The sequence below is a fragment of the Myodes glareolus genome, chromosome 9 (genome assembly GCF_982192425.1).
Source record: "Myodes glareolus chromosome 9, mMyoGla1.1, whole genome shotgun sequence".
NCBI classification, from domain to species: Eukaryota; Metazoa; Chordata; class Mammalia; order Rodentia; family Cricetidae; genus Myodes; species Myodes glareolus.
The window spans coordinates 48,806,991-48,830,000 of NC_142034.1; the positions used below are offsets into that span (position 1 = coordinate 48,806,991).

The following is a 23,010-nucleotide window of genomic DNA, read 5'->3' on the forward strand; positions in this document are numbered from 1 at the left end:
ATTAAAATAGATCCATATCTATCTCCATGCACAAAACTCAAATCCAAATGAATCAAAGACCTCAACATAAAGCCAACCACACTGAACCTCATAGAAGAGAAAGTGGGAAGTACACTGAACACATTGGAACAGGACACCACTTCCTAAATATAACCCCAGTAGCAATTTTGCATATTTATTTAAACTAAGTGGGATTCTATTATACCAAGCTGTTTTTTTTCAAACTTTATTTGCTTAGTTGTCCTCCCCCCCCCCCCCCCAGAGACAGGGTTTCTCTATGTAACAGTCCTAGCTGTCCTGGAACTCATTCTGTAGAACAGGCTGGCATTGAACTCAGAGATCTGCCTGTCTCTGCCTCTTGAGTGCTGAGATTAAAGGTGTGCACCACCACTGTCCAACTACTTAGTTATTTTGTGACAGGGTCTCATAAAGCCCAGGCTGGTCCCAATCTCACTAAATAGTTGAGGATGTCCGTGAAGGTTTGATTCTCCTGCCTTTACCTCATAAGTGCTGGGATTATAGGTGTGCACTTTATCTTACTTTATTATTGCTCTGAGACAGGGTCTCACTCTATTGTTTGGTTGGCCTTGTAATCACAGCTGTCCTTCTGTCTTAGCCTTCCAAGTGATGACATTACAGGTCTAGCTTCACAGTCTCACCATACAGCTCAGGCTGGCCTCAAACTCATGATCCTACTGCTTCTGATTTATGCAACTAGACACCAGGGCCTGGGATATGCTGTGAAAATGCTCCTTTGACAAACTATGTCCCCAGCTTCTAAAGTGACGACTTCGTTTGTTTCAAAGACCATTATTAACTGATTGGCAAAAGTGTTGCCTTATTGTTGTTTTAAAATGTCTGTGATAGAATCTGTAGCTTATGTAGCGACAGCCCTGCATTATGGCAACTCTCTTGGCAGACCAGATACGGGGGAATTGTGCAATTGAAGTATGTATAAATCTTGCTCTTGAAGCCCAGTTTTCACAAGTGGCCTCTTGCAGCATCGTCTTGCTTTTCTGAACTTGTGCAATGGGACATTTGGCTCTAGCACTGAGAGATGCATGCAGGGAAGCGACCTGTATTCATTCCACTAGAAAGCCATGTCTTCCTCTGCTTCTGAACTTGTCCTTTTCTGGCCTGGGAAGGGAGTTGAGGGCGGTTTGTAGACCAAAGACCCAGAAGAGTAGATAACTTGCTTAAAGTTGAAGAGGGAGATGAGAACTGAGCTGCCCGGCTTAGTTTGCTGTCATCTCATGATGTCTGGGTGGGGGCAGATCTGGGCTGGTCCATTTAGTGCTTCTTCTCTCTGGGCATCTGTTTCCTGAACTTTCTGTGACTGCCCCTCCCTGTGCCCTGGGAAGGAGCTTGTCTCATTGTTCAGTCCCCACTGACATCTACAAGGCCTGGGCTGCCCAAGCAGAGAAGACTACAGAGAAGACTACACTGCTCTTTCTATCCGGTGCCCTGGGGGCACAGTGGAGGAGCTGCTGCTGACAGGTAGCTTATTTGTCCTCTAGTCCCAGCCAGCTCTCCAGTTCCATCTGCCCAAAAGTCTACGGGGTGGGTGAGTTAGCTGGAACTCTCTCCCAAAGCTGGGGTCCTGACAAGTCTTGTCCCCCTAGTACGGTCCTCCAGAAACACCCACAGACTCTACCAGGGAAGCTGAACCTTGTGACCTGTGACCCAAAGTAGGTTCTTGGGTGTGTGTGTGTGTAGGAGCAGGCCAGGGAGGAAGAGACTGGTGCTAGGAGGGCTTTGTATTTGCTTTTTCCCATATCATTACTGATCCATCATGAGCCATTCATTGCTTTCAAGACCTTAGTCTTCCATTCTGTACAATGCGTGCTGGATAAATTCTGTATTCCAGTCTCTTTCTCACCGACTGGTCCTTGACTGAACTAAGTTAGGTGGTTAGGTCAGTGCTGGCTTGTAGTGATCTCCTAGAAATGGGTGCTATCCCTGTTTTGGTTCTGGCTCATTTTTACTTTATCAAGTCACCGGAGGTGTGGGAGGGTGCTGGGCTGTGGTGGGTGGGTGGGGGTAGGGGAGGTGGGCAGGCTCACATAGTGTTTCCCTTTTCGCTTGGCTCACAATCCTTCCCAGAGATCTGGGTGGCCTCCTTCTGCCCACCCCACAGAAGAGGAACCAAAAGGGCAGAGTAAGTGGGGGCAGGAAGCAGAAAGGAACTGGGGACAGGGGTGGAGCCATGGTGGGTGGTAATTATAATGGTTCCCATAGGAGGATAGGACCCTGTGCCAAGCATTTCCATTCATAACATGGCAAGGTTGGTAACATCCTTCCTGTATGACAGAGAAGTTAACTGAGACCAGAGAGATTAAATAAGTTAAGTGAGGTCACCCATCCTCAGAGCTTGGGAGCCCGAGGACTGAGCAGGGGCCAGTGCAAATGGCTCTGGACTGGCTCTTACCTGCCTCCAGGACTCAGGTACTGAAATGAGACGTCACACATGTGCTTCCCTCTGTCTGTCTGGGTTCATACACTGGGGCTGAAGGGACTCTGGGCTCCTCTGACCTCTCCAATACGCCTGGATCCAGATGTCCTTAAGGAATCCAGGATGCTCCATGTCCCCTCCCTACCAATGCTCCAGGCTGCTGTGGCTTCTTGGAGGATGTCTGAGTCCTATGAGTGCTTTCTGTGACTGCTAGGAGTCAGAAACTCAGGAGACAGCCATTAGCCTAGCCTGAAGCCTGAAACCCACCCTGTTGCCGCCTGGATACTCTGCAGCTATTTGGGCCTGGGCCCCTGTGCTTCTTGGCTCTGGAACACTTAGTATAGGTGGCCTCAGACCTTCATGTCTCCATGGACCAGGGTGTCAATTGTGTCTTCCCCAGCAGAGGTGTGATGGGCCGTGCTCACACATGGCCTGTGTGGGTGGTGGGTGTGCCCAAGTCTGGTGCAACTGTAGCACCACCTCTTTCTTTGACGCATACATGAAAGCACGCCAGTGCGTGCTCCTGAGACAAGTTCGCTTTCAGCTCCTGCTGACTGATGAAACGCGAGATGTTTGAAGAAGGCACTCTGCTCTTAATGGACTCATGTGATACCCACGCTAGCCTTCCCTGGAAACTGTGTGGCTCACCCTGGAGCTTTTGTACCCAGTGAGGTTGTTTGGTGGACTGGAGGAAGTCTCAGACTTGTATGTGGAAGTTGGCAGGGTGGTAGATGGGCTGTTTGTTGTCTTGTTTATCAAGCTTTTCTTAGGACTTTCCCAGTGGTGAGACAGGGGAAGAAAGAGGAGAGAAGAAAGATCCGGTTTATGCTGGGCCATTGGCTTCTGGCACAGCTAGACAGGAGCTCAGATGATGCCCTAAAATTTGATTTCTGGGCTGAGGAGATGGCTTTCAAGCATGAGGACCCGAGTTCGGTCTCTAGCACAGGCAATGTGCACTTGTAAAAAGCCAGGTGTGATGATGTGCGATTGTAATCCCAGCCCTATGGAGACAGGGACAGGAGCATACTTGGGGCTCTCTGACCAGCAAGCTTAGCATAATTGGTGAGCTCCAGGCCAATGAGAGACCCTCTTTCAAAGGAGCTGAATGACAGCATTTCTGAGAATATCTAAGACCACCCTCTGGCCTCCACATACTCATGTGTGCATGTGCAATCCCACTCACTTGTGTGCTTACATGTGCATACACACATGCACGCACGTGCATGCGCGCACACACACTGAGGAATGAGAAAACAGTCTCTCTCTGTTCATTTTCTCTGCCATCTTTCTGCAGGTTGACTTCCTATACTGTTTATGGTCCTAGCCTTCTGTCCTATTGTTTAGGCCATGGTGCAGACAGTTGAAGGCATCTGGATTGGGTCTTAGGATCTGCTTAGGTCTTCTGAACCTGTTCCTGGGGCCAGTAGAATAGATGCTGGACTGTCCAGGCTCAGACAGGAGTCATCCCTGACCATGGTGCTAATTGAGTACACATATATTTTCTCTGAGGTAGGTTAAGGGGAAACAGGGCAGGTGGATGTGGCGTCCAGGGTGTCTCTGGGATCTATTGGGAATCTCCTGGACATGGGGTGGATGCATGGATGAGCTGCAGGAGCAGCTCACTGGAGTAAGCATCCTGTAGGAAGCTGTAAGTTCAGCGAGGTCCTAACTAACCTAGGCGGAGTCTTCCTTTCTGGGGTACAAGTGAGCATGAGGTCCAGCCTGAGTCAAGGACATCCAGGTTTCTGCTGGGAGCCATAGCGATCTTTGGAGAGGCTGTCAACTCTGCCTGTAGCACTGTGGACAAGGGGACAGAGGTCACTGGAGGCCGCTAGAGAAGCTTCGTGTCCTTCACTGTTTGTCCCTCAGGGTCACACAACCTGTTGTCTCTGTAGTGTCTGTGATCAAAGGGCTGTTATCAGAGACCATTGCTGTGTCAGCACTGGTGCGTATGATTGCGAGGATATCCTGTATTTCCAGCTGGAAAGATGAACTTGCTTGCACACAAGGGCTGTCCTCCCATCCCTGCCCACAGGAATCAGGGAAATGCTCCCAGCTTGATCTAGACCCTCAAATGGGCCCAAGAAGTGCAGTTCAGAGTCCGTATGTATGTATGTATGTATGTATGTATGTATGTATGTATGTATGTATGTGTATGTGTATGTATGTGTATATGTGTGATGACATAGTCCAGGCACATGAGCATTCTGAGTGCATGGATGTGTATGTTCCTGTGTACACATGAACACCTGTCTGCATTCATGCATGTTCATGTGTCCAGATGGGCATCTATAGGTAAATTAGAGGTGTTTACTTTTCTCTGTAAAAGTCTGTGTTAATTTTTGTTCACAGTGCACATGTGAGTGTGCAATAGCATATGTCTAATGATCTGTATGTGAACATATTCCTGCCCGAGTAGACATGTGTGCATGTATGTGCCCATATGTGTGGATATATACTGTGTATACTGATACGTGCAGTTATCCGTGTGTGGTGGTATTTTGACTATGTACTGAGCATTGAGGAGCAGCAAGTTCTCTGTCTCAGGCATCTTGGAGTTGGGAAGGGTTCTAGTTTTTTTGTGGCTCCCAGCTGGGTTTCTCCTTCTCTCCCAGGCAGGGCTATGGGAATCCTTGGTCCTCTTTTGGTTTCCAGGAAGCTGCTGTGTGGGGCCAGCTGCCACAAGGGGCTGTGGTGCAATCTGCTGGCTGAGCCCCTTCCGGAGCTGTGGGTTCCTCTGGGTGTGGGGAAGCTGCCCTTTGTGACCTCCCTGCCTACTGTGGTGCCTCCTGGAGTGCAGGACACACCTCTAGGCCCTGCAGCCTCAGCCACCGGAAGCTCTACTTGGGGGACAGGCGAGGAGGGAGGTGCCCTGCCTGGCGCCCCACCCTACACTGTGGCTGCCACCCTGCCGCTTCTCAGCTTTTTGTCTAACGGCCCCGGGGACTTCACTGGGACCAGGGGCTACACTGCTGCGACCATGATTCGCAGGAAGCGCAGCGTCTCCTTTGGGGGCTTTGGATGGTGGGTGACAGAAGGGGCCTCGACTGAGATGAGAGTGGACTTAGAGAATGGGTCTTGTTGGGTGACTGGGCTGCGGGGTTCAGCTTTTGCCTGAGACCTGGATCTGTGGGGAGCACTTTCAGTTGCCAGGTAGACTTGGAGGATCCTGAGGGGCCGTTGGAGGCCAAGATCTGCCTGGTTATGAGAAGCAAGGTCTGCAAGAGATCCAGAAGGTCAGGGTGGCTGCCACTGTGGGCGTGAGTGTGAGACCGCAGTTGAATGTGTATGCCTGTTTTAGTGTGTGCTCCTGTATGTTCATGCATATCTGTGGTTATTCATGTGTATGCGTGTGCATGTGTGATGTGGCTGTAATCTCTGGGTGTGTGGTATGTGCCTGACTGGACAGATGAGCCTTTGAGTGTGACCACGTGTGTTTTCTGATTCAGAGCAAGTATCTACCTTGCTTCTCTGGTGTTCTGTATCCATGTTTGCTTCTCTGGGCTGTTGTGACTCTATGGCAGGAGACTCCTGGGCTGCCACTTCTCTAGGGGTGAGTCATGAGGGGAGGGGCAGACCTGTCTTCAACTTTGCCATTCTCTCTGACCCATCTCTGCTCCATTCAGCCCTGCATCTAGCCTTTCACTTATCCTCTGAGCCACTTTTTGACACTAAGCTTCTGTCTGTCTCCCCAGAGGCTGAAAGCAGGGCCTGAAGTCAAAGACTTGTCTCACCTCACCTGCTGCATGCAGCTCAACTGGCAGTGCAGCCTAGTGGTTTTCCTGGTCAGTTTCTGTTCAGCTGCTGGGCCCAGGGGATTGTTACCCCAAGGGAGGGAGGGTGTCTGGGCTCTCGGCTGGAATGATGGCTGGCATTGGGAGTGGTAGTGGCAGGAAGGTTGGGGGGACACAACAGGGGTGCGAGGAGAGAGGCTTTTTCTTTCCTCATTTCCCTCTTTGAGAGCGCTTGGCCATCCATTCTCTCTCAGGGAGGGATTCTGGGCACTCTGTGTTTGGCAGACGCTGAAGTGAAGGGTGGCAGTGTGGTACCTGCCCACAGGCCATGCCCAACGCTGGGGGAAGGACTGATGGTGGGTCTAGGTCTGATTCACGCAGTCTGCTTCCTGCAGCCCAGGGCTTAGGTGGGATCTCATTCTCCCAGATGCACCTGTGAAGTAGGGCACATGCATACTCTAAGGGTTTGCCAGCAGAAAGCTTCTCTTCGAGTATGGTATGTGTGTACACACCTGTGTGTGCTTATGTGTGCAGGTACATGTGTATGAGTGAACATATATATGTAGAGATGAAAAAAGATACTTTCAGGTGTCATTCCTTAAGCACTGTTCACCATTGATGTATTAATTTGTTTGTTTAGTTTTAAAGTTCTCAGTCTATGAGTCCTCTCCATAGAAGTATGCACCACGGCGGCAGATTAAGTCACCGCAGAACCTCTGCTCCGTCAGCCATGCCCACTCTTCTGCTCCCTTCCGTGCCAGCACCAGTGCCGGCCCCTCAGTCTCTCTGGTCTTCATTCTGCTTTCACACTGCCATCCCCATTTTCCTGAGCTCCTCTCCTCCTCAGGGAGGCTGTGTCTTGCAAGTCTGTGTCTGGGCTCACTTTCTTTAATCCACGGAATCACGAATCCTGCGAAGTCAGCTGTCTCACCACCACCCGAGTGGGTTCTGAACCAAATACAAAGAAGACATCTGGCGTCATCTTGTACGCTTTGGCTAGTTTCCCCTGGATTTCTGATTTAGGTACTTTTCCCTTCCTAGGGTGAAGGAGATAGTGGGTCACGAGCTTTCTGGTCTGGTGTAGGTACTGTGTCATTCTTGGTGCTAGTGAGCTTCAAGCAGCCAAGCAAGAGAAGAGCCCACTCCTTTGTCTGTTTTTGAGACAGGATCTTCACTGGTAAGGTCTTCACTGATTAGCCTAGGCTGGCTCGTCTAAGAGCCCTGGAGTTTCTCCCCTCTCTACCTCTGCAGCCCTGGGTTTAATAGTGTGTACCCCACCCTTGGCTTAAAAAATGTGCCTTCTGGAGCTTTATTTTTTTATTTTAAAATTTATTTTCATGTGTATTGGTGTTTTGCCTGCATGTATATCTGCGTGAGGATTCCAGATCCCCTGAAGCTGGAGTTATAGATAGCTGTGAGCTGCCATATGGGTGCTGGGAATTGAACTTGGGCCCTTTGGAAGAGCAGCCAGTGTTCTTAATTGCTGCGCATTCTCTCCTGCCCCACGGGGCTTTAATCAAGGTCTTAAGCTTGCAAAGCAGGCACTTTACTGACTGAATTCTCTTCACAGCCCTTAGTGTTTTTTTATTTATTTTTTTGTCCAACACTGACAAGCAGGTCTGTGGTCCAGAGCCTCCAAGAAAAACAGACTAATGGTTTAAACCTGGTCAGGTGAGGTAGAGGACACAGTGTGTCAAGGAAAGCAGAGGGGAAAGTGACCTAGTATGACCAAGGGACTCTATGTGCTTTACAATGTCCACTAAACTGGGTTCCAGGATGACAAACCATTCTCTATCTTACTCACCATGGGAGTAAAGACCCTGGCACATCAAACATGCCCGGCAGATGCTGGTGGGATAACCAGGGTGTTTCTGATACAATGATGGGTTGAGACCCATTGAGTCTGTAGGGATGCCGTAGGGTTGAAAGTTAGCAAAGAGGGCTGGGCTGCAGTGTAACAATCACTTGGGCACAGCTGTCAGCTAGGAGGGGATGCACAAATGGTTGGGGATACAGATCCTGGAGCCCAGGTCCTCCCAGACAGTGAAGATGATCTCAGATGGAGTTTCAAAAGCTCCATTGTTGTCAGGGTAGAGAGACAATGGCTTTGAGGCAGGCATGGTGAAGTGAGTGGGATGCTTCCAGGGAGAGAGGAGCTGGGGACTTGGTTTCCTGAAAGGGACAGCCCCAGCCCCCACAGCCCTACCCAAACCATAAGCTCCCAGGGCCGCACTCCAGCATGGGGAACCCTGGTGGGCAGGCTGCCTGGTGGGAGAGATGTGGGCTCAGGAACCAGCAAGGCCTGCTGTGGTGAGGGATCCTGTCTGAGCAGGCAGAGATTGTGAGAGCAGGATTTAGAGCTGCTTCCACCTCAGCTACTGGGGATCTCTGAGAGCCTGCACTTTCCTGGGTCTCTCTGGGTCTCACTTTCCACATGTGTCGATGGGGACCTCATGCCATAGCACAGGACTGGTAGAAGAATTAGGAGAGTTCTTGAGAAGATGTAGCAAATGTGGGCTTGTGGTCATGGGTTACCAGGGTAGCTCTGGCTGTGAGCATCGACAGCAGAATGAGCGGTTCGGACTACTGGATAGATATGGATTCACTGGGAGGGGCGGAGGGTCTGCCTTCAGGGTAGAAACCTAAGGAAAGGGCCTGGGTAAGGCCTGAGGGAGAGACTGAGAGAGACACAGGCCACACACCCTGGGTGTAGCTGGCTCTGCTGTTAGGGACTGAGATGAGGGGTGCTGGAAGAGTAGCAGAGAGATGGGATCCTGCTCTTTATTGGGGGGGCTCTAGCACAGCTCAGAGCTTAATGCCAATCAGGGATGTCTGGGCAGCTGTGCCCTTGCCTTGTGGGCCCCTCTCCTTTCTGCCCTCTTTTCCCTGAGGGTTTGCCTATGGGAAGGAGTTGAGTTTGCCAACTGGGGTCTGAGTGAACTTTCAGGGTGCCAAGCACCTTAGAGGTGGTGATGAGTTTAATGCCACTGATGACAGTAACACCGATGGTGGCGGAGTCGCTGATAGTGATGGTGATACCCAGGTAACGATGATAGTGATGGTGATCCTTAGGTGACATCGGGAGTGATGGTGGTGGGCACGGGTGTGATATGAAGTGGGTGATGATGCGGATTGTAGTTACTCTTGCTATGATGGTTTAGAGGCTGATGCCTGGGAGTGATGGTGGTGACAATGACTGTGAAAGTGGCGCAGGTGATGATGGCTCTTAGCGACGGCGGCAGCCGTAGTCACAACGGTGACATGGGTGAAATGACCTCTAACCAATAGAAGACGGGAAGAACCTTGCCCACTGCTTCTCTGGTGGGTAAAGGAACCTCCCTTTCCAGCCATAAGGGCTGGCATATGTGGGGGTAAAAATAGAACCTCGCACACGGCCTCCTTTGCCAGAGAAGGTGGTGCAGGCCGGGGTGGGGAGCGCTGCTGTGTGTCTGCAGCAAATGTGCTCTCCCCTGCTCCCAGTTTGAACCAACCTGCAGCTCTCCTTGGAATCTGCTGTTGGCTTCTGTCCCGGGGTGGGACCTGCCTGATGGAAGAGCTTCTCGCGGAGCAGGAGAGTCCTGTGGCTGAGGTGCTTGTATCTCCTGTGGCATCTACACAGAATGTCGAAGGCTCTAGATCAGAGTTTCTCAGCCTGTGGGTTGCAGCCCCTTTGGCAAGCCTCTACCTTCAAAAATATTTACATTACAATTCATAACAGTAGCAAAATTATAGTTACGAAGTATCAACAAAAATAATTTTGTAGTTGGGGGTCAGCACAACATAAGGAACTATGTTCAAGGGTTGCAGCATTAGGAAGGTTGAGAACCACTGCTCTAGAGTCAGACCCGGCCAGATCATTCACCCCATGAAGCCGAGTTTCTGTTTCAGTTTCATTTCTGCTACAGTGACAGAAACCTGACCAAAGCGACTTTAGGGGAGAAAGATCACTGACAGAAGATCAAGGCAGGAGCTTGAAGACAGGTCTGCTCGTTATTGCACGCAGCAGTACCTCTGACCGAGGAGCCCATCTTACAGTCAAAGAAGCATAGCAGGAGCCATGGAGGATGCTGTTTGCTGTCTGTCTGACTGTCTGGCAGGCTTAGGCATACATACATAGACACACACACACACACACACACACAGAAAGTTGTTTTGATTTTTTTTTGTTTTATTATTTTTAATGATACGTGTGTGTGTGTGTGTGTGTGTGTGTGTGTGTGTGTGTGTGTGTAGGGGTATATGTATATGAATGCAGGTGTCCACAGAGGCTAGGCGTGTTCGATGTTCCTAGAGCTGGAGGTCCAGGTGGTTGTAATCCCCCCTAATATACAGGTGCTGGGAATTGAACCTGGGTCCTCTGTAAGAACAATACGTGTGTTTAACTGCTGAACCAGTTTTCCAGTTCTCAACTAACTTTCTTGTACGGTTCAGGACTACGTACGTAGAGAATGGTGCTGCCCACAGTAGGCTAGGGCCTCCTACATCAGTTGCCAGTTAAGACAGTCTCCCACAGACATGCTCACAGGTCACTCTGACCTAGGTATTTCCTCTTTCTAGACAGTTCTCAATTGTGTCAGGTTGACAGAAGCCACCCAGGGGAAAGCTTCTCATGGGGGTATGTGTGGCTCAACCCTTATGGAACTCAGATTTCTTTTCTTGAACTGGAGGAAAGATTGCCTTGTGGCAGCTGTGGAAGGGAACCTGCATCCCCACACTGACTGAAGTTTTTGCTTTTCTCTTGGCAGGATTGACAAGACCATGCTGGCAGGTCTGAAGGTCAAGTGAGTAGCCCTTTCCAATTCTTTTTTGTCTATGTTTTGTTTTCCGAGATAGGGTTTCTCTGTAGCTTTGAAGCCTGTCCTGGAACTAGTTCTGTAGACCAGGCTGGCTTCAGACTCAGAGATCTGCCCGCCTCTGCTTCCGAGGTGCTGGGATTAAAGGAGTGCACTACCACTGCCGGGCCCCTTTCCAGGTTTTTAGCGGTCAGAGACGACAACAGACTGGTGTCCCTGTTCTGAAGTAACAGGTCCTGAACCCTGGGACCTGGTCTGTCCATATTGTGTGTGACAGGCAGATGGTACGTCAGATTCCAGGCCAGGCTGAAGGGGCTTCTGCACTGGAGGAGGCTGGGTGGGCGTCTTGAGTCCTGGATATCCAGAGGAAGGCAAAGGCATGAGTGACAGCGGCAGGAACAAGCATGGTAGGAATGCGATTAGTGGGGATGACTTTCAGGCTGCACATTTATTGAAAAGAGGATGTATTTTCTATTATTTAAATTTTTATGTGAAGTCTCAATTCTAAGAGATCATTTTTCTAACATTTTCTATCTATTTGTAAATATTGTCCTAGGACCTCTTTCTTAAATTATTATTGTTTCACTCTGTGTGTATGGATGTTTTGCCTACAAGCTTGTCTGTGCACCATGAATGTGCCTTGTGCCTGTTGCCTGCAGAGGGTGTAGAATTCCCAGACATTGGAGTTGCCAATATGTGGGTGCTGGGAATCAAACCCTGGTCCTCTGGAAGAGCAAGTGCTCTAAACCACTGAGCCATCTCTCCAGCCCCTAGAACCTCTTAAAACACCATTAGTATGTGTGTGGGATCAACTGGCCATTGAACCATTTGTTACTGACTGGTCACCCTGCTGAGCCCAGCCTGGAGGCTCTCTGAGGCTTCCACACCACAAGTCTTAGGCCTGGGAACTGTAGGCTTAGGACTGACACATGGTTGCTGGTCTCTGTGGGAAGTGTGAACAGAGGCCCCTTTGTCTTGAAACTGTTGTCTTCCCTTCCCTCACCCCCTTCATTCTGTTCCCCTTTCTGTTCTGTAAACTATTTGGTCATCATCATTATGCCTTCTCTCAAGAGACTTACCCAACTTTAAGAACCTTCCATGTACACGCCTCTCTTGGGCCTGCTCCAACTGAATGAATTGAAAAGATAGAAAATTCTAGAAGGAAAAACAGCATCGATAACTACTGAAGATATTTTTCTGCTACATGAAAATTGGTACAAGGGTTCAGTGGGCATGCACAAAGCCCTGGGTTCACTTAGCAGAACACACACACATACACACACACACACACACACACACATACACACACACACACACACACACACACACAAAGACGAACATACACAGGCACACATAGACAGTCAGACACACAGGCAGACAGACAGACAGACAGACAGACAGACAGACACACACACACACACACACACACACACACACAGACATTCTTTAACAAGTGGCTTCTCTGGTTGTCCCTGCTCCAAATCTGCTAAAGTGAGTCGCCTGTTAGCCAATGTTGGCTTTTCTGGGTATAGGTGCCAGGATCAAAACAGTCAGACTTGAGGATTGGCATGCGAGGGGATAAGAATAGAAGGCCTTCCTTCCACTCGGTTGTAAGATGAGGGCTTGGGGAGGAGGGGATGGTGAGCAGGGCTTGGAGAGACATTGTAGTCTTTCCACAGAGTTGAGGCCAGAAATGCCCACGGAGCACCCTTGGCTTCTAAAGCTGCTCTCAAGCTGGGGAAGGATGATTGGGCCGCTGTCCAGTGTGGTGTGGGCATCAGCACAGCCCAGTGTAGGGCAGGCTGTCTAGGCAGTACACTGAACTCTTCAGTTTCCTTTCCTTTTGTTTAGTTTGTGCTAGGACTTGAACCCAGGAGCTTGTGCATGCTAGACAAGTGCTCTCCCACTGAGCTCTATTCAGCCATTTTTAAAATTTATTTTGTGCACGGGGTGGGGCACATGCCATGGCGCTTGTGTGATGGTCAGAGGACAGCTTGCTGCACTCAGTTCTCTCCTTTCGCTGCCTGGGTTCCAGGGATCGAACTCAGGTCATCAGGCTTGGCAGCAAGTGCCTTTATCCATGAGCCATCTTGACGGCCCTGGTTTTACTTTTAAAAATACTGTGTGTGTGTGTGTGTGTGTGTGTGTGTGTGTGTGTGTGTACACATGTGCAGAGTCCAGAAGAAGACATCGAATCCCCTGGCGCTGGAGTTACAGGTTGGGAGCTGTCCACTGTGGGTGCTGGGAATTGAACCCAGGTTCTCTAGAAGTGCTCTTATCCATTGTGACATCTCCAGTCTTGTTCTTTTTACCTTTTAAAATGGGATACAGTGTTTCATTAAGTTGCCCAGATTGGTCTTGTATTGTATTAACTTTTCCTGGAGTGTTGTGAACGAGAGGTCTGTTCAGCCCAGGTAGGGCGCCAATGACAGACCAAAGAAAGGACTTCATGCAAGTGTAGCTTGTTGAACTAACGAACTGAGTTGGGGTGACTCATAGGAGCTTGGCTGGGGGGGCACCTGAAGAGTGTGGACAACTTACTGGCCACTATGCCACCCAAGAAAGGCCCGTTCTTCCTAACAACTTTTAGCTGCTTGTTTTTCCTTTGAGGGAAAGGCTTGTAAGAGCCTCACGTACCAGTAAATCCTTCCCTGCCTCCTGTACCCTCTCTTCCTTAGAAGGGAGTACTTTCTAGCCCAGTCTTGTGTCTCACGTGGATAATCAGAGAGGCTATGATAGCAATGGCCATGTTATGCCTGGAGGACGGAGAGAACAGCACCTTGAGTCTGTAATCCTTCTGCTCAGTCTCTCCAGCAGCCAGGGTTACAGGCCTATATATACTCTCATCTTTTGGCAACACATCTGGCCTTTCCAGAGCTTCCCAGGGGTGTATCTGCATATTGAATGGGGTGTGAGGTGTTAGACAGGGTTGCTGAGCGACATGGGGGTAGAAAAGTGGTTTTTGGGGGGACTGCTTTGAGCCATCTAGGGCATCTACAGCAGTGATTTATAGAGGCCCTGTTTGTTTTAAGCAGAACTATTTGTAACCATAAAGGAGGGGGTGTGTAGGTGGTGTGAAGAGCTGGGGGGATGGGGCAGTGCTGAGAGTTGGCTCCAGTAGGGTCTATGAATATGTGGGGGACAGAGTGGGGGACATGACATTGAGATGGTGGTGTCCTGCAGGGTGTAGGACTGAGTTTCTGACTCCAGGAAAGAAACTTTACACTGTCTGTCTGTAATCCCACCACTTAGGAGGGAGAGGCTGGAAGATCTGGAGCTGACTGGGAAGTTCCAGTGTTCAAGGTCATAGTTGGATATTTTCTGGGATACGTGAGACCCTGCCTCAAAAAAGAAAAAGAACAACAGAACAAAAACTTGGGTGTGTAGTCTGGTTAGGCTAACGATGGGAAATGATCCCACCCAGTATGCTTTAAGAAACCCAGGAGAAGCTCAGGAGGACCTGGAAGAACACCCACGTGGCAGCTCACAACTGTCTGTAACTTCTTTTCCAGGGGATCTGACACCCTCACACCGACATACACGCAGGTAAAATACCAATGCACATAAAATACAAATAAATAGATTGTACTTTCTGTAACCAGATATTTATTTCCTGCCCCACTCACCTGTTCCCAATACCCGGCTGCTGCTTCCCAAATTACCACACAGAGGCTTGTATTACTTATAGCTCAGGCTTTTTACTAGCAAACGCTCACACTTTAATTAACCCATAATTCTTATTTATGTTTAGCCACATGACTTAGTACCTTTTCTCAGTACAGAATTCTCATTTTGCTTCTCTGCATTTGCTGGCAACTCTTTGACTCCATCCTCCCTCTTCCCAGAATTCTCCTAGTTTTGTCACCCCACCTATATATCCTTTCAGTGTACAAGAGGACTATCCATAGTAACTTCTCATATTAAAATTTACCGTAAAACTGTTTGTGACATGGAATTATCATAAATCTAGTACTATAGACCAATGGGACAGAATTCAGAGTTCAGAAACAAACCATTACAGGTGATTTTTTAAAAAAACAAAACTGCAAGACAATTTTACAGAAAATTAAAAAAATATTACTTTACTTTATTTTTATTTTTTTCGAGACAGGGTTTCTCTGTGTAGTCCTGGCTGTCCTGGAACTTGCTCTGTAGACCAGGCTGATCTTGAACTCAGAGATTTGTCTGTCTCTGTCTTGCAAGTGCTGGGAGTAAAGACATGTACCACCATGGCCTGGGAGTTTATTTCATTTTATATGCAGTGCTTTGCCTGCATATGTATATGTGTATTATGCATATGTTTGGTTCTTGCAGAGATCAGAAAAAGACACTAGATTTCCTGGAACTGGAGTTACAGATGGTTGTGAGCCACCATGTGGGTGTTGGGAACTGAACCTGGGTCCTCTGCAAGAGTGACAAGTGCTCTTAACCATAAAGCCACCTCTTTAGCCCCTAATAATGAAAAATTTAAAAAGGAAATCACAGTGAGATATTACTGCACGCTCCCTGCAATGGCAATTATTTTTACTATTATCATTGATTATAATAATGATTGGAACGTTCATGGCAGACATATATATAAAATGGAGCAGCTGCTTTGGGAAACAGTCTAACAGTTCCTCAGGAGGTGAAGGCATAGAGTCCTGTCCAGCAATCAGTGCTCTCAAACACACATTGAAGGACAATGAAAACATGGTTGTATAAAACCCTGCACATTAATGTTCTTTTTTTTCTCTTTTTTATTGATTTTTATTGAGTTCTACATTTTTCTCTGCTCCCCTCCCTGCCTCTCCTCTCCCCCCTTCAACCCTCCCCCAAGGTCCCCATGCTCCCAATTTACTCAGGAAATCTTGTCTTTTTCTACTTTCTACTTTCCATGTAGATTAGATCTATATATGTCTCTCTTAGTGTCCGCATTGTTGTCTAAGTTCTCTGGGATTGTGGTTTGTAGGCTGGTTTTCTTTGCTTTATGTTTAAAAACCACCTATGCGTGAGTACATGTGATAATTGTCTTTCTGTGTCTGGCTTACCTCACTCAAAATAATGTTTTCTAGCTCTATCCATTTTCCTGCAAAATTCAAGATGTTATTATTATTATTATTATTTGCCGTGTAGTACTCCATTGTGTAAATGTGCCACATTTTCCTTATCCATTCTTTGGTCGAGGGGCATTTAAGTTATTTCCAGGTTCTGGTTATGACAAACAAAGCTGCTATGAACATAGCTGAGCACATGTCCTTGTGGCACGATTGAGCATCCTTTGGATATATACCCAAAAGTGGTATTACTGGGTCTTGAGGAAGGCTGTTTCCTAATTTTCTGAGAAATCGCCACACTGACATCCAAGGGGTTGTACCAGCTTGCATTCCCACTAGCAATGCAGAAGTGTTCCCCTTTCCCCACAACCTCTCCAGCATAAGTTGTCATTAGAGTTTTTGATCTTGGCCATTCTTACAGGTGTGAGATGGAATCTCAGAGTTGTTTTGATTTGCATTTCTCTGATGACTAAGGATGTTGAACATTTCCTTAAGTGTCTTTCAGCCATTTTAGATTCCTCTGTTGAGAGTTCTCTGTTTGTGTCTGTACTCCATTTTTTTTTTATTGGATTACGTGATCTTTTGATGACAAGTTTCTTGAGTTCTTTGGATATTTTGGAGATCAGACCTCTGTCTGATGTGGGGTTAGTGAAGATCTTTTCCCATTCTGTAGGCTGTCGTTTTGTCTTGTTGACCTTGTCCTTTGCTTTACAGTAGCTTTGCAGTTTCAGGAGGTCCCATTTATTAATTGTTTCTCTTAGTGTCTGTGCTCCTGGGGTTATATTTAGGAAGTGATCTCCCATGCCAATGCGTTCAAGTGTACTTCCCATTTTCTCTTCTATAAGGTTCAGTGTGGCTGTCTTTATGTTGAGGTCTTTGATCCATTTGGACTTGAGTTTTCACAGTAATGTTCTTGGCAGCATTGATAATGATAACTCCAGGTGTAAAACACCCAAGTGTCTCCCAGCCAGTGATTAGGCAAAAGGTGGTATATCTATAAATGGAAAATATGGAATAAGAGCAAGTTACATAAAAGGAGTCAGACACTGAAAACCACTTCTTACACCCTTCTACTTATATGATATGTCTTGAATAGGCAAGTCTCTAGAAACTGAGTTAGTTAATGGTTTCTGAGGACTTGGGAATCTGCTGGGAGAGGAGGAAGGTGAGTGAAATTTGAAAGATAACCGGCTTCTGGACTGCGAATGGATAGGATGGTGATGATAGTGGTGGCCGTGACACAGTTTGTGACTGTCCTGAGAAACATTGATTTGTACTTAAAATGGCATGCAGGGTTTGCCTCAACAAAGCTAACTTTTGTTTTCATTTTGAGACAGGGTCTCACGCAGTCCAGTCTGACCTCAAGCTCTCTTTGTAGTCAGAACTGACCTTGACTGCCTGATCCTCTTGCCTTTACCTCCCACAGTCTGGGATTACAGGCCTTTGCTACATGCTCCGCTTTATCACTAATGCATCTTCAACAAAGAATCTAATTAGCCCAGCCCTCATTAGTTCATGACCAAGGTCTAAACAGTTTGAATGAGAGATGGCTACTTCTCTAGGTGTGCGCTAGTTTGTTCTTAGAGAGGAAAGACAAGAAGACACCACAAGAGGTCACGTCTAGTCTCTACTTGCCTTGGGACTAAAATGATCTGGTCTTACCTTCCTTTTCTTTTAGTTGGCAATGTAGGTCCTATTGGGTTCTGAAGATGTGTTTTAAACTGTGGTTCTGTTGACTGGCTGGTCAGTTGAGCAGCCAAATTCACACTGCAGGGGCTCCTCCAGGGTCTAAGACTTTCTGCGTCTGCGTCTGCTGTCGAGGTATCTTTCCTCCTGCAGTCAGTTCTCTGGTAGGCAGCAGACACTCCTGGCCTGTGGCCTATGTTCTTGATTTCCTCTGCTCATTCCTCAGGGACCTGGTGTCATTGACACAAAGATAGTCCTGGAAGTGTCCCTGAGGCATGTAATTCTGAAGATGAGGTCTGTCCCATCAGCACCATCCTGAGATGATTGAGATTTTATCACCTGCTGTCTAGAGGCTCTGCGGCCACCATGTGGAGCAGGGACCATTGCTTTTGGCATTTGAGAGACAGGAAGATAGACACTTGGAGAGCTTGTGAATCTTGTTCAAGGTCATCAGCAAGAAAAACATGAAGGTAGAGTTTGAATACAGGTTTGTATTTTGTTCCATGAGAGTAGACCTGAGTGTTCTTAACCCATATCTTCTGCTCACAACACTGACCTCCCAGTGCCCACCTCCCTGCTGGATGCCCAGACTGAGAGGGGGCTGTGATGCCTGCATGAGGAGGGCCCCAGAGGCAAGGACTTAACCATAGTTGGAGATGCAAGGAACATGGGGCCACAGAGGAACATAGAGATGGATTGGTGACAATACCATGCAGGAGAAACAGGCTTGAATTGTGCATTGGCAAGCCCAGGTTCTAAACCAATGCTAACAAATGGGCAAGTTACTATTTTCTCTGGGTATGTAAAATGGGAGAGCTGGATCAGTAAATGGCCTGCTCCTCTCTACCTGAACATTCTAATCCTCTCTAGCTTTAACATTACTAGCCACATTCGTGTCTTATGCCCTTTCTTTTTTTGTCAGTGCTGGGGATCAAACTCAGGACCTTGTATATGCAGAACAAGTTATCAACCACTAAGCCACATTCCAGTCTTGGCTTATGTCTTCTTGTGTTTTTTGGAGGGAGTGAGGGGACCAGAATGATGGCAGGTGCGTCCTGCTGAGCAAGTAAATATGCATGTTTTAAAAGCTGCACCTTTCATGTTTGGATCACCAAGACTGGACATTGGGCAGGCACAAAACGAGGTTCTTAGTATAGGTTCAGTGAATGATAAAATTGTGGATCATATGCTTAGCTTATCACAAGGAAATAGGATCCAAGACGGAAGTAAAAGATAAAGACAGGTGGAGGGATCCTGGTGTAGGGGAGGCAGAGGTAGGTGGAAGGATGCAGATGAAGGGATGCAGGTGTAGGGGAGGCAGAGGTAGGTGGAGGGATGCAGATGAAGGGATGCAGGTGTAGGGGAGGCAGAAGCAGGTGGAGGGTTGCAGAGGGATGGTAGGCAGAGGCAGAGGCAGGTGTGGAGGGATACAGGTTGAGGGGAGGCAGAGGCAGGTGGAGGGGAAGTAGATGCAGGTGAAGGGATGCAGGTGGGAGGGTAGGCAGAGACAGGTGGAGGGATGCTGGTGAAGGGATGCAGGTGGAGGGGAGGCAGAGGCAGGTGGAGGGTTGCAGGGGGATGGTAGGCAGAGGCAGAGGCAGGTGTGGAGGGATACAGGTGGGGGGAGGCAGAGGTAGGTGGAGGGGAGGCAAAGGCAGGTGGAGGGATGAAGGTGAAGGGATGCAGATGGGAGGGTAGGCAGAGACAGATGAAGGGATATAGGTGGGAAGGCAGGCAGAGACAGGTGGAGGGATGCAGGTGAAGGGATGCAGGTGGAGGAATGCAGGTGGAGGGAACCAGGTGAAGGGATGCAGGTGGAGGGATGCAGGTGAAGGGATATAGGTGGGAGGATTGGCAGAGACAGGTGGAGGGATGCAGGTGAAGGGATGCAGGTGAAGGGATGCAGGTGGAGGGATGCAGGTGGAGGGGAAGTAGATGCAGGTGGAGGGGAAGTAGATGCAGGTGGAGGGATGCAGGTGGAGGAGGAGACAGAAGTAGGAGGATGGATACAGTAAGGTGGTCAGCATGTAGGAGTCCCCCATCTTTGGCCTGCTCTGGGAGCTGGCTTGGGACAAACCATAGCTGAATCATAGTCAGCCCAGTATCCCCCAGAGAAAGTCCCAAGAAGGAGTCCCTCCATCCTGGGTGTGTGTCTGTCTGTCTGATACATGGCTTGAGTCACCTGAGATGACTTTTGTGCCTAGGTACAGTCACAGGGAGCAAATGCACATGAGCATGGCTCAGGGAAGATCATCTCCACTGCTGGGAAATGCCATGCCCAAGTGCCCAAATCTGAGTCTATTACCTGGTAGGATAAGGAGCCTGATTGGGGGCTGGAGAGATGGCCCGGCAGCTAGGGGCAGAGGCTGTTCCTTCAGAAGACCCTAATTTAGTGACTCACAGTCATCCTCAACAGCAGTTCCAGGGCATCCAGTGCTCTCTTTTGGCCTCCTCAGGTAGCAGACACACAGAGTGTACAAATACACAGGCAGGCAACACATATTTTTACATAGAATAAAAATAAATTAATCTTAAGAAAAGAGAGCCCACCTGTATAATTGATGGCTCATTCTTGGTCCTTAGGAATGACATCTCTGACTGGCAGAGATCATGTGATGGGCCGAGTGCAAATTTGTCCTTGGATTTCTTCCTCAAGGGAGGGAAGGAGAGGTCTGACTTGGGTTAAGTGTGCTGTGGCTTGACCATATTCAGCCATTACTATTCTGAGTTGATGATTTAAGCAGCTAAGGGTTCAAATTCTGTTAGAAACAAGATGGTCACACAAGTGGGAACAGCCGTGTGTCAATGCAGCTTCGCCTGGCCACCAGGACCCCTGAGAGCAGCCACTATAGACACTGTGTAGGACAGGGCACACCACCTCTAGGAAGTGACATTTCTTGCTTTGTCACAGCCCTTCACCAGCCCCCTCCCCCTCCACTTTTTCTTCGGAGACAGGGTCTCACCATGTAGCCCTGGCTGACCTGAAACTTACTATATGGATCAGGCTGGCTTGAGATTACAGATCTGCCTGTCTCTGCCTCCCCAGTGCTGGGATTAAAGATGTGCATCATCGTACCCAGCCTTTTGTTTTCTTCCACAAAGTCTTCCTCTGCCAGGCTGTAAGAGCAATGTACAATTTAGGTGATTATCTCTGCAGACATCTGCTTTCTTGGTGCCAGCCAGTCATGATCTCATCAGAGGGGAGAGCGACTGGAGTCAGGGCTCAATTGTCTGGGTACCCGTGTGTGTTTTCAGCCTTCCCAGAGATCCCATTTCTTTGTAGTCAACCATTGGTGCCTACTTAATGGCTCTTTTCATTGTTCAAGGGCCATGATAAACAATTCATAAATGAACTTTATTTATTGTGGATCACAAGAGTCTTTAGGTCAACACAAAGATGATCTAGAACTTTCTACAGTCGACTCTTACTAGCTCCAGTCCTACACACCTAGAACATCTGCTGAGTTTTTTGGACTTGTTGTCAAAGACATAGGGAGCTCGATGCTTTGTGGAGAGAAGATTGAGTCAGTTCAACCAACGTCTATTGGGCACCTACAGGCCAAATCCACTGCCAGGCCAGGGATGGTGAGAGGACGGGAACAAGGATGGGAACGCAGTCTGCTCTCAGTAGCTTTCAGCCCCACAGGGGCAGTGCACACAGTTGCCACGGGATGTAGCAAGGGTTGCCACTTGCCCTCTGCTTCTGGAGACCTGAGGATGGCCTAGGGTGTCTCTAAGGGTGTGTGAGGTCAGTGGTCCATCAGGGGAAGAGTGGCTTGGTGCTGCATCACTGCATCGTGAAGGCACTGAGGTGTGAGCTGTGTAGGTGGAAGGACTGGGAGCTGATGTTCTTGCCAGACAGGAGACAGGCCGGAAGGGCCGGGCTGGGCTGCCTGTAGGAGTGCGGCTGGGCTGTGAGAGGACTTGGGCAGAAGGAGAGGGGTTTCAGAAGGTGTGAGAGTGGTCAGGTTCAGATACTTCATGGGCTACAGGCCAAGTGGGGTGGTAGGACTAGAGAGAGTGAGCGCTGGGTGGATGTGGGTCCCCTTTGAGGAGATGGGGGTACTCAGGAACTGGCTCAGTTTCAGGGAGGCAATAGGGCTGTGAGTGTAAAACCTCTTCTCTTTCTATGCTTTATCCTGTGTTGTTTGGGATCCTGGAACTCATATATGCCAGCTAGTAGGAGAGAAGGCGAGTGTGGAGGGCTGGGGAGCTGGTGTGTCAGGGAGGCAAAGGGCGGTGCCCTCTTTCTGCCCTGCAGGCACAGTGGGGTTATCTTTGCTCTGCCCCCCAGCCTAGTTCAGCTCCTCCTGGTGTACCTTCAGTGGATGAGCTCCAGGTGAGCTCCTTGTGCTTGGCAGCTTGTGTCCTGAGCTTGCAGTGAACCATAGGGGAGCTCGTCTGTTTCTATGCCCAGTGTCAGAACCTGGGGCGCTGATTTCTTCAGAATGAGCCCCAAGCCTGGATAATGCTGGTGTGTGTGTGTGTGTGTGTGTGTGTGTGTGTGTGTGTGTGTGTTTACCCATGTGAGTGGACACAAGCTTAGAGGGCCTATGTGGGTGCCTGTGTGGTGCCTTTTTTGGCTTTAGCGAGTTCCTATGGTAACCATCAACATGTCTGTTTTGGGATCTGAGTCTGGGGCGGTGTGAGTGGCTACCAGGAGAAGCAAGGCAGGCGGGTGCTTAGCTAGTGTTTGGGCTGCATCCTGACTTCATTGCCAGGCACTGGGGATGTACCTGGAGCTTCCATCTGCTAGGTGGAAAGTTGTGCAAACTCCAGGGACCTGTACGCTTTAGTCTCATCCTGACCAGTCCCCATCAATGCCCAGGAAGCTCTGGTGAGTCCATGTCCTGATATGTGGGCGGATGAATAGCTTTCGGGCTTGACCAGGGTTGTTGTGTGTCATAGGTTCTGGGGATGGGAGCTCTGAGGTGGGTGTGGGACAGCAAAGAAAGACTCACCTTATCCTTGGATCCCATGAGGGTGCCTTCGTGTAGCTAGGGGAGCCATGGAGAGGAATGGGTATAGCTAACTTTGTTAGTGAGGGAGGTGGGGTGGCTTGCCTGTGGTCTGCCAGTCTGGGCTTGACTCTCCCTGCAGCCTCCTTTACCCTGCTTACTCCTGGAGGCCTTGTGCTGTGCTGCTTCGTGTTCTTGACAGGTCTCCCAGGCCTGATGGGAGGCTCTGCCAGGCCTGATGGGAGGCTCTGGATCCTACGGGAAGAGCAGGAAGGAGGTGGACATTCTGTGGACTCTCTGAGCCTCCCTGGGAGGCCAACTCCACAGCATCATTCCTGGGAGTCCTAGGAA

The 23,010-nt window shown here is 48.9% G+C and overlaps 1 protein-coding gene across 6 annotated transcripts in view; it reads left to right on the forward strand.

Annotated features, from left to right (window-relative positions):
- Rap1gap2 (RAP1 GTPase activating protein 2) overlaps positions 1–23,010 on the forward strand; it is a 212,232-nt gene that overhangs the window by 18,528 nt on the left and 170,694 nt on the right. For 3 of the 6 annotated variants that reach the window (XM_087910327.1, XM_087910326.1, XM_087910333.1), the window contains exon 2: positions 10,932–10,967. In XM_087910327.1, the coding sequence (XP_087766453.1) occupies positions 10,945–10,967 (23 nt within the window). In that variant the 5' untranslated portion in view covers positions 10,932–10,944. Of the gene's footprint in view, positions 1–1,482; positions 1,498–5,401; positions 5,477–10,931; positions 10,968–22,506; positions 22,539–23,010 lie in introns of those variants that run through there. The other 3 variants (XM_087910332.1, XM_087910325.1, XM_087910328.1) reach the window with 3 other exon arrangements.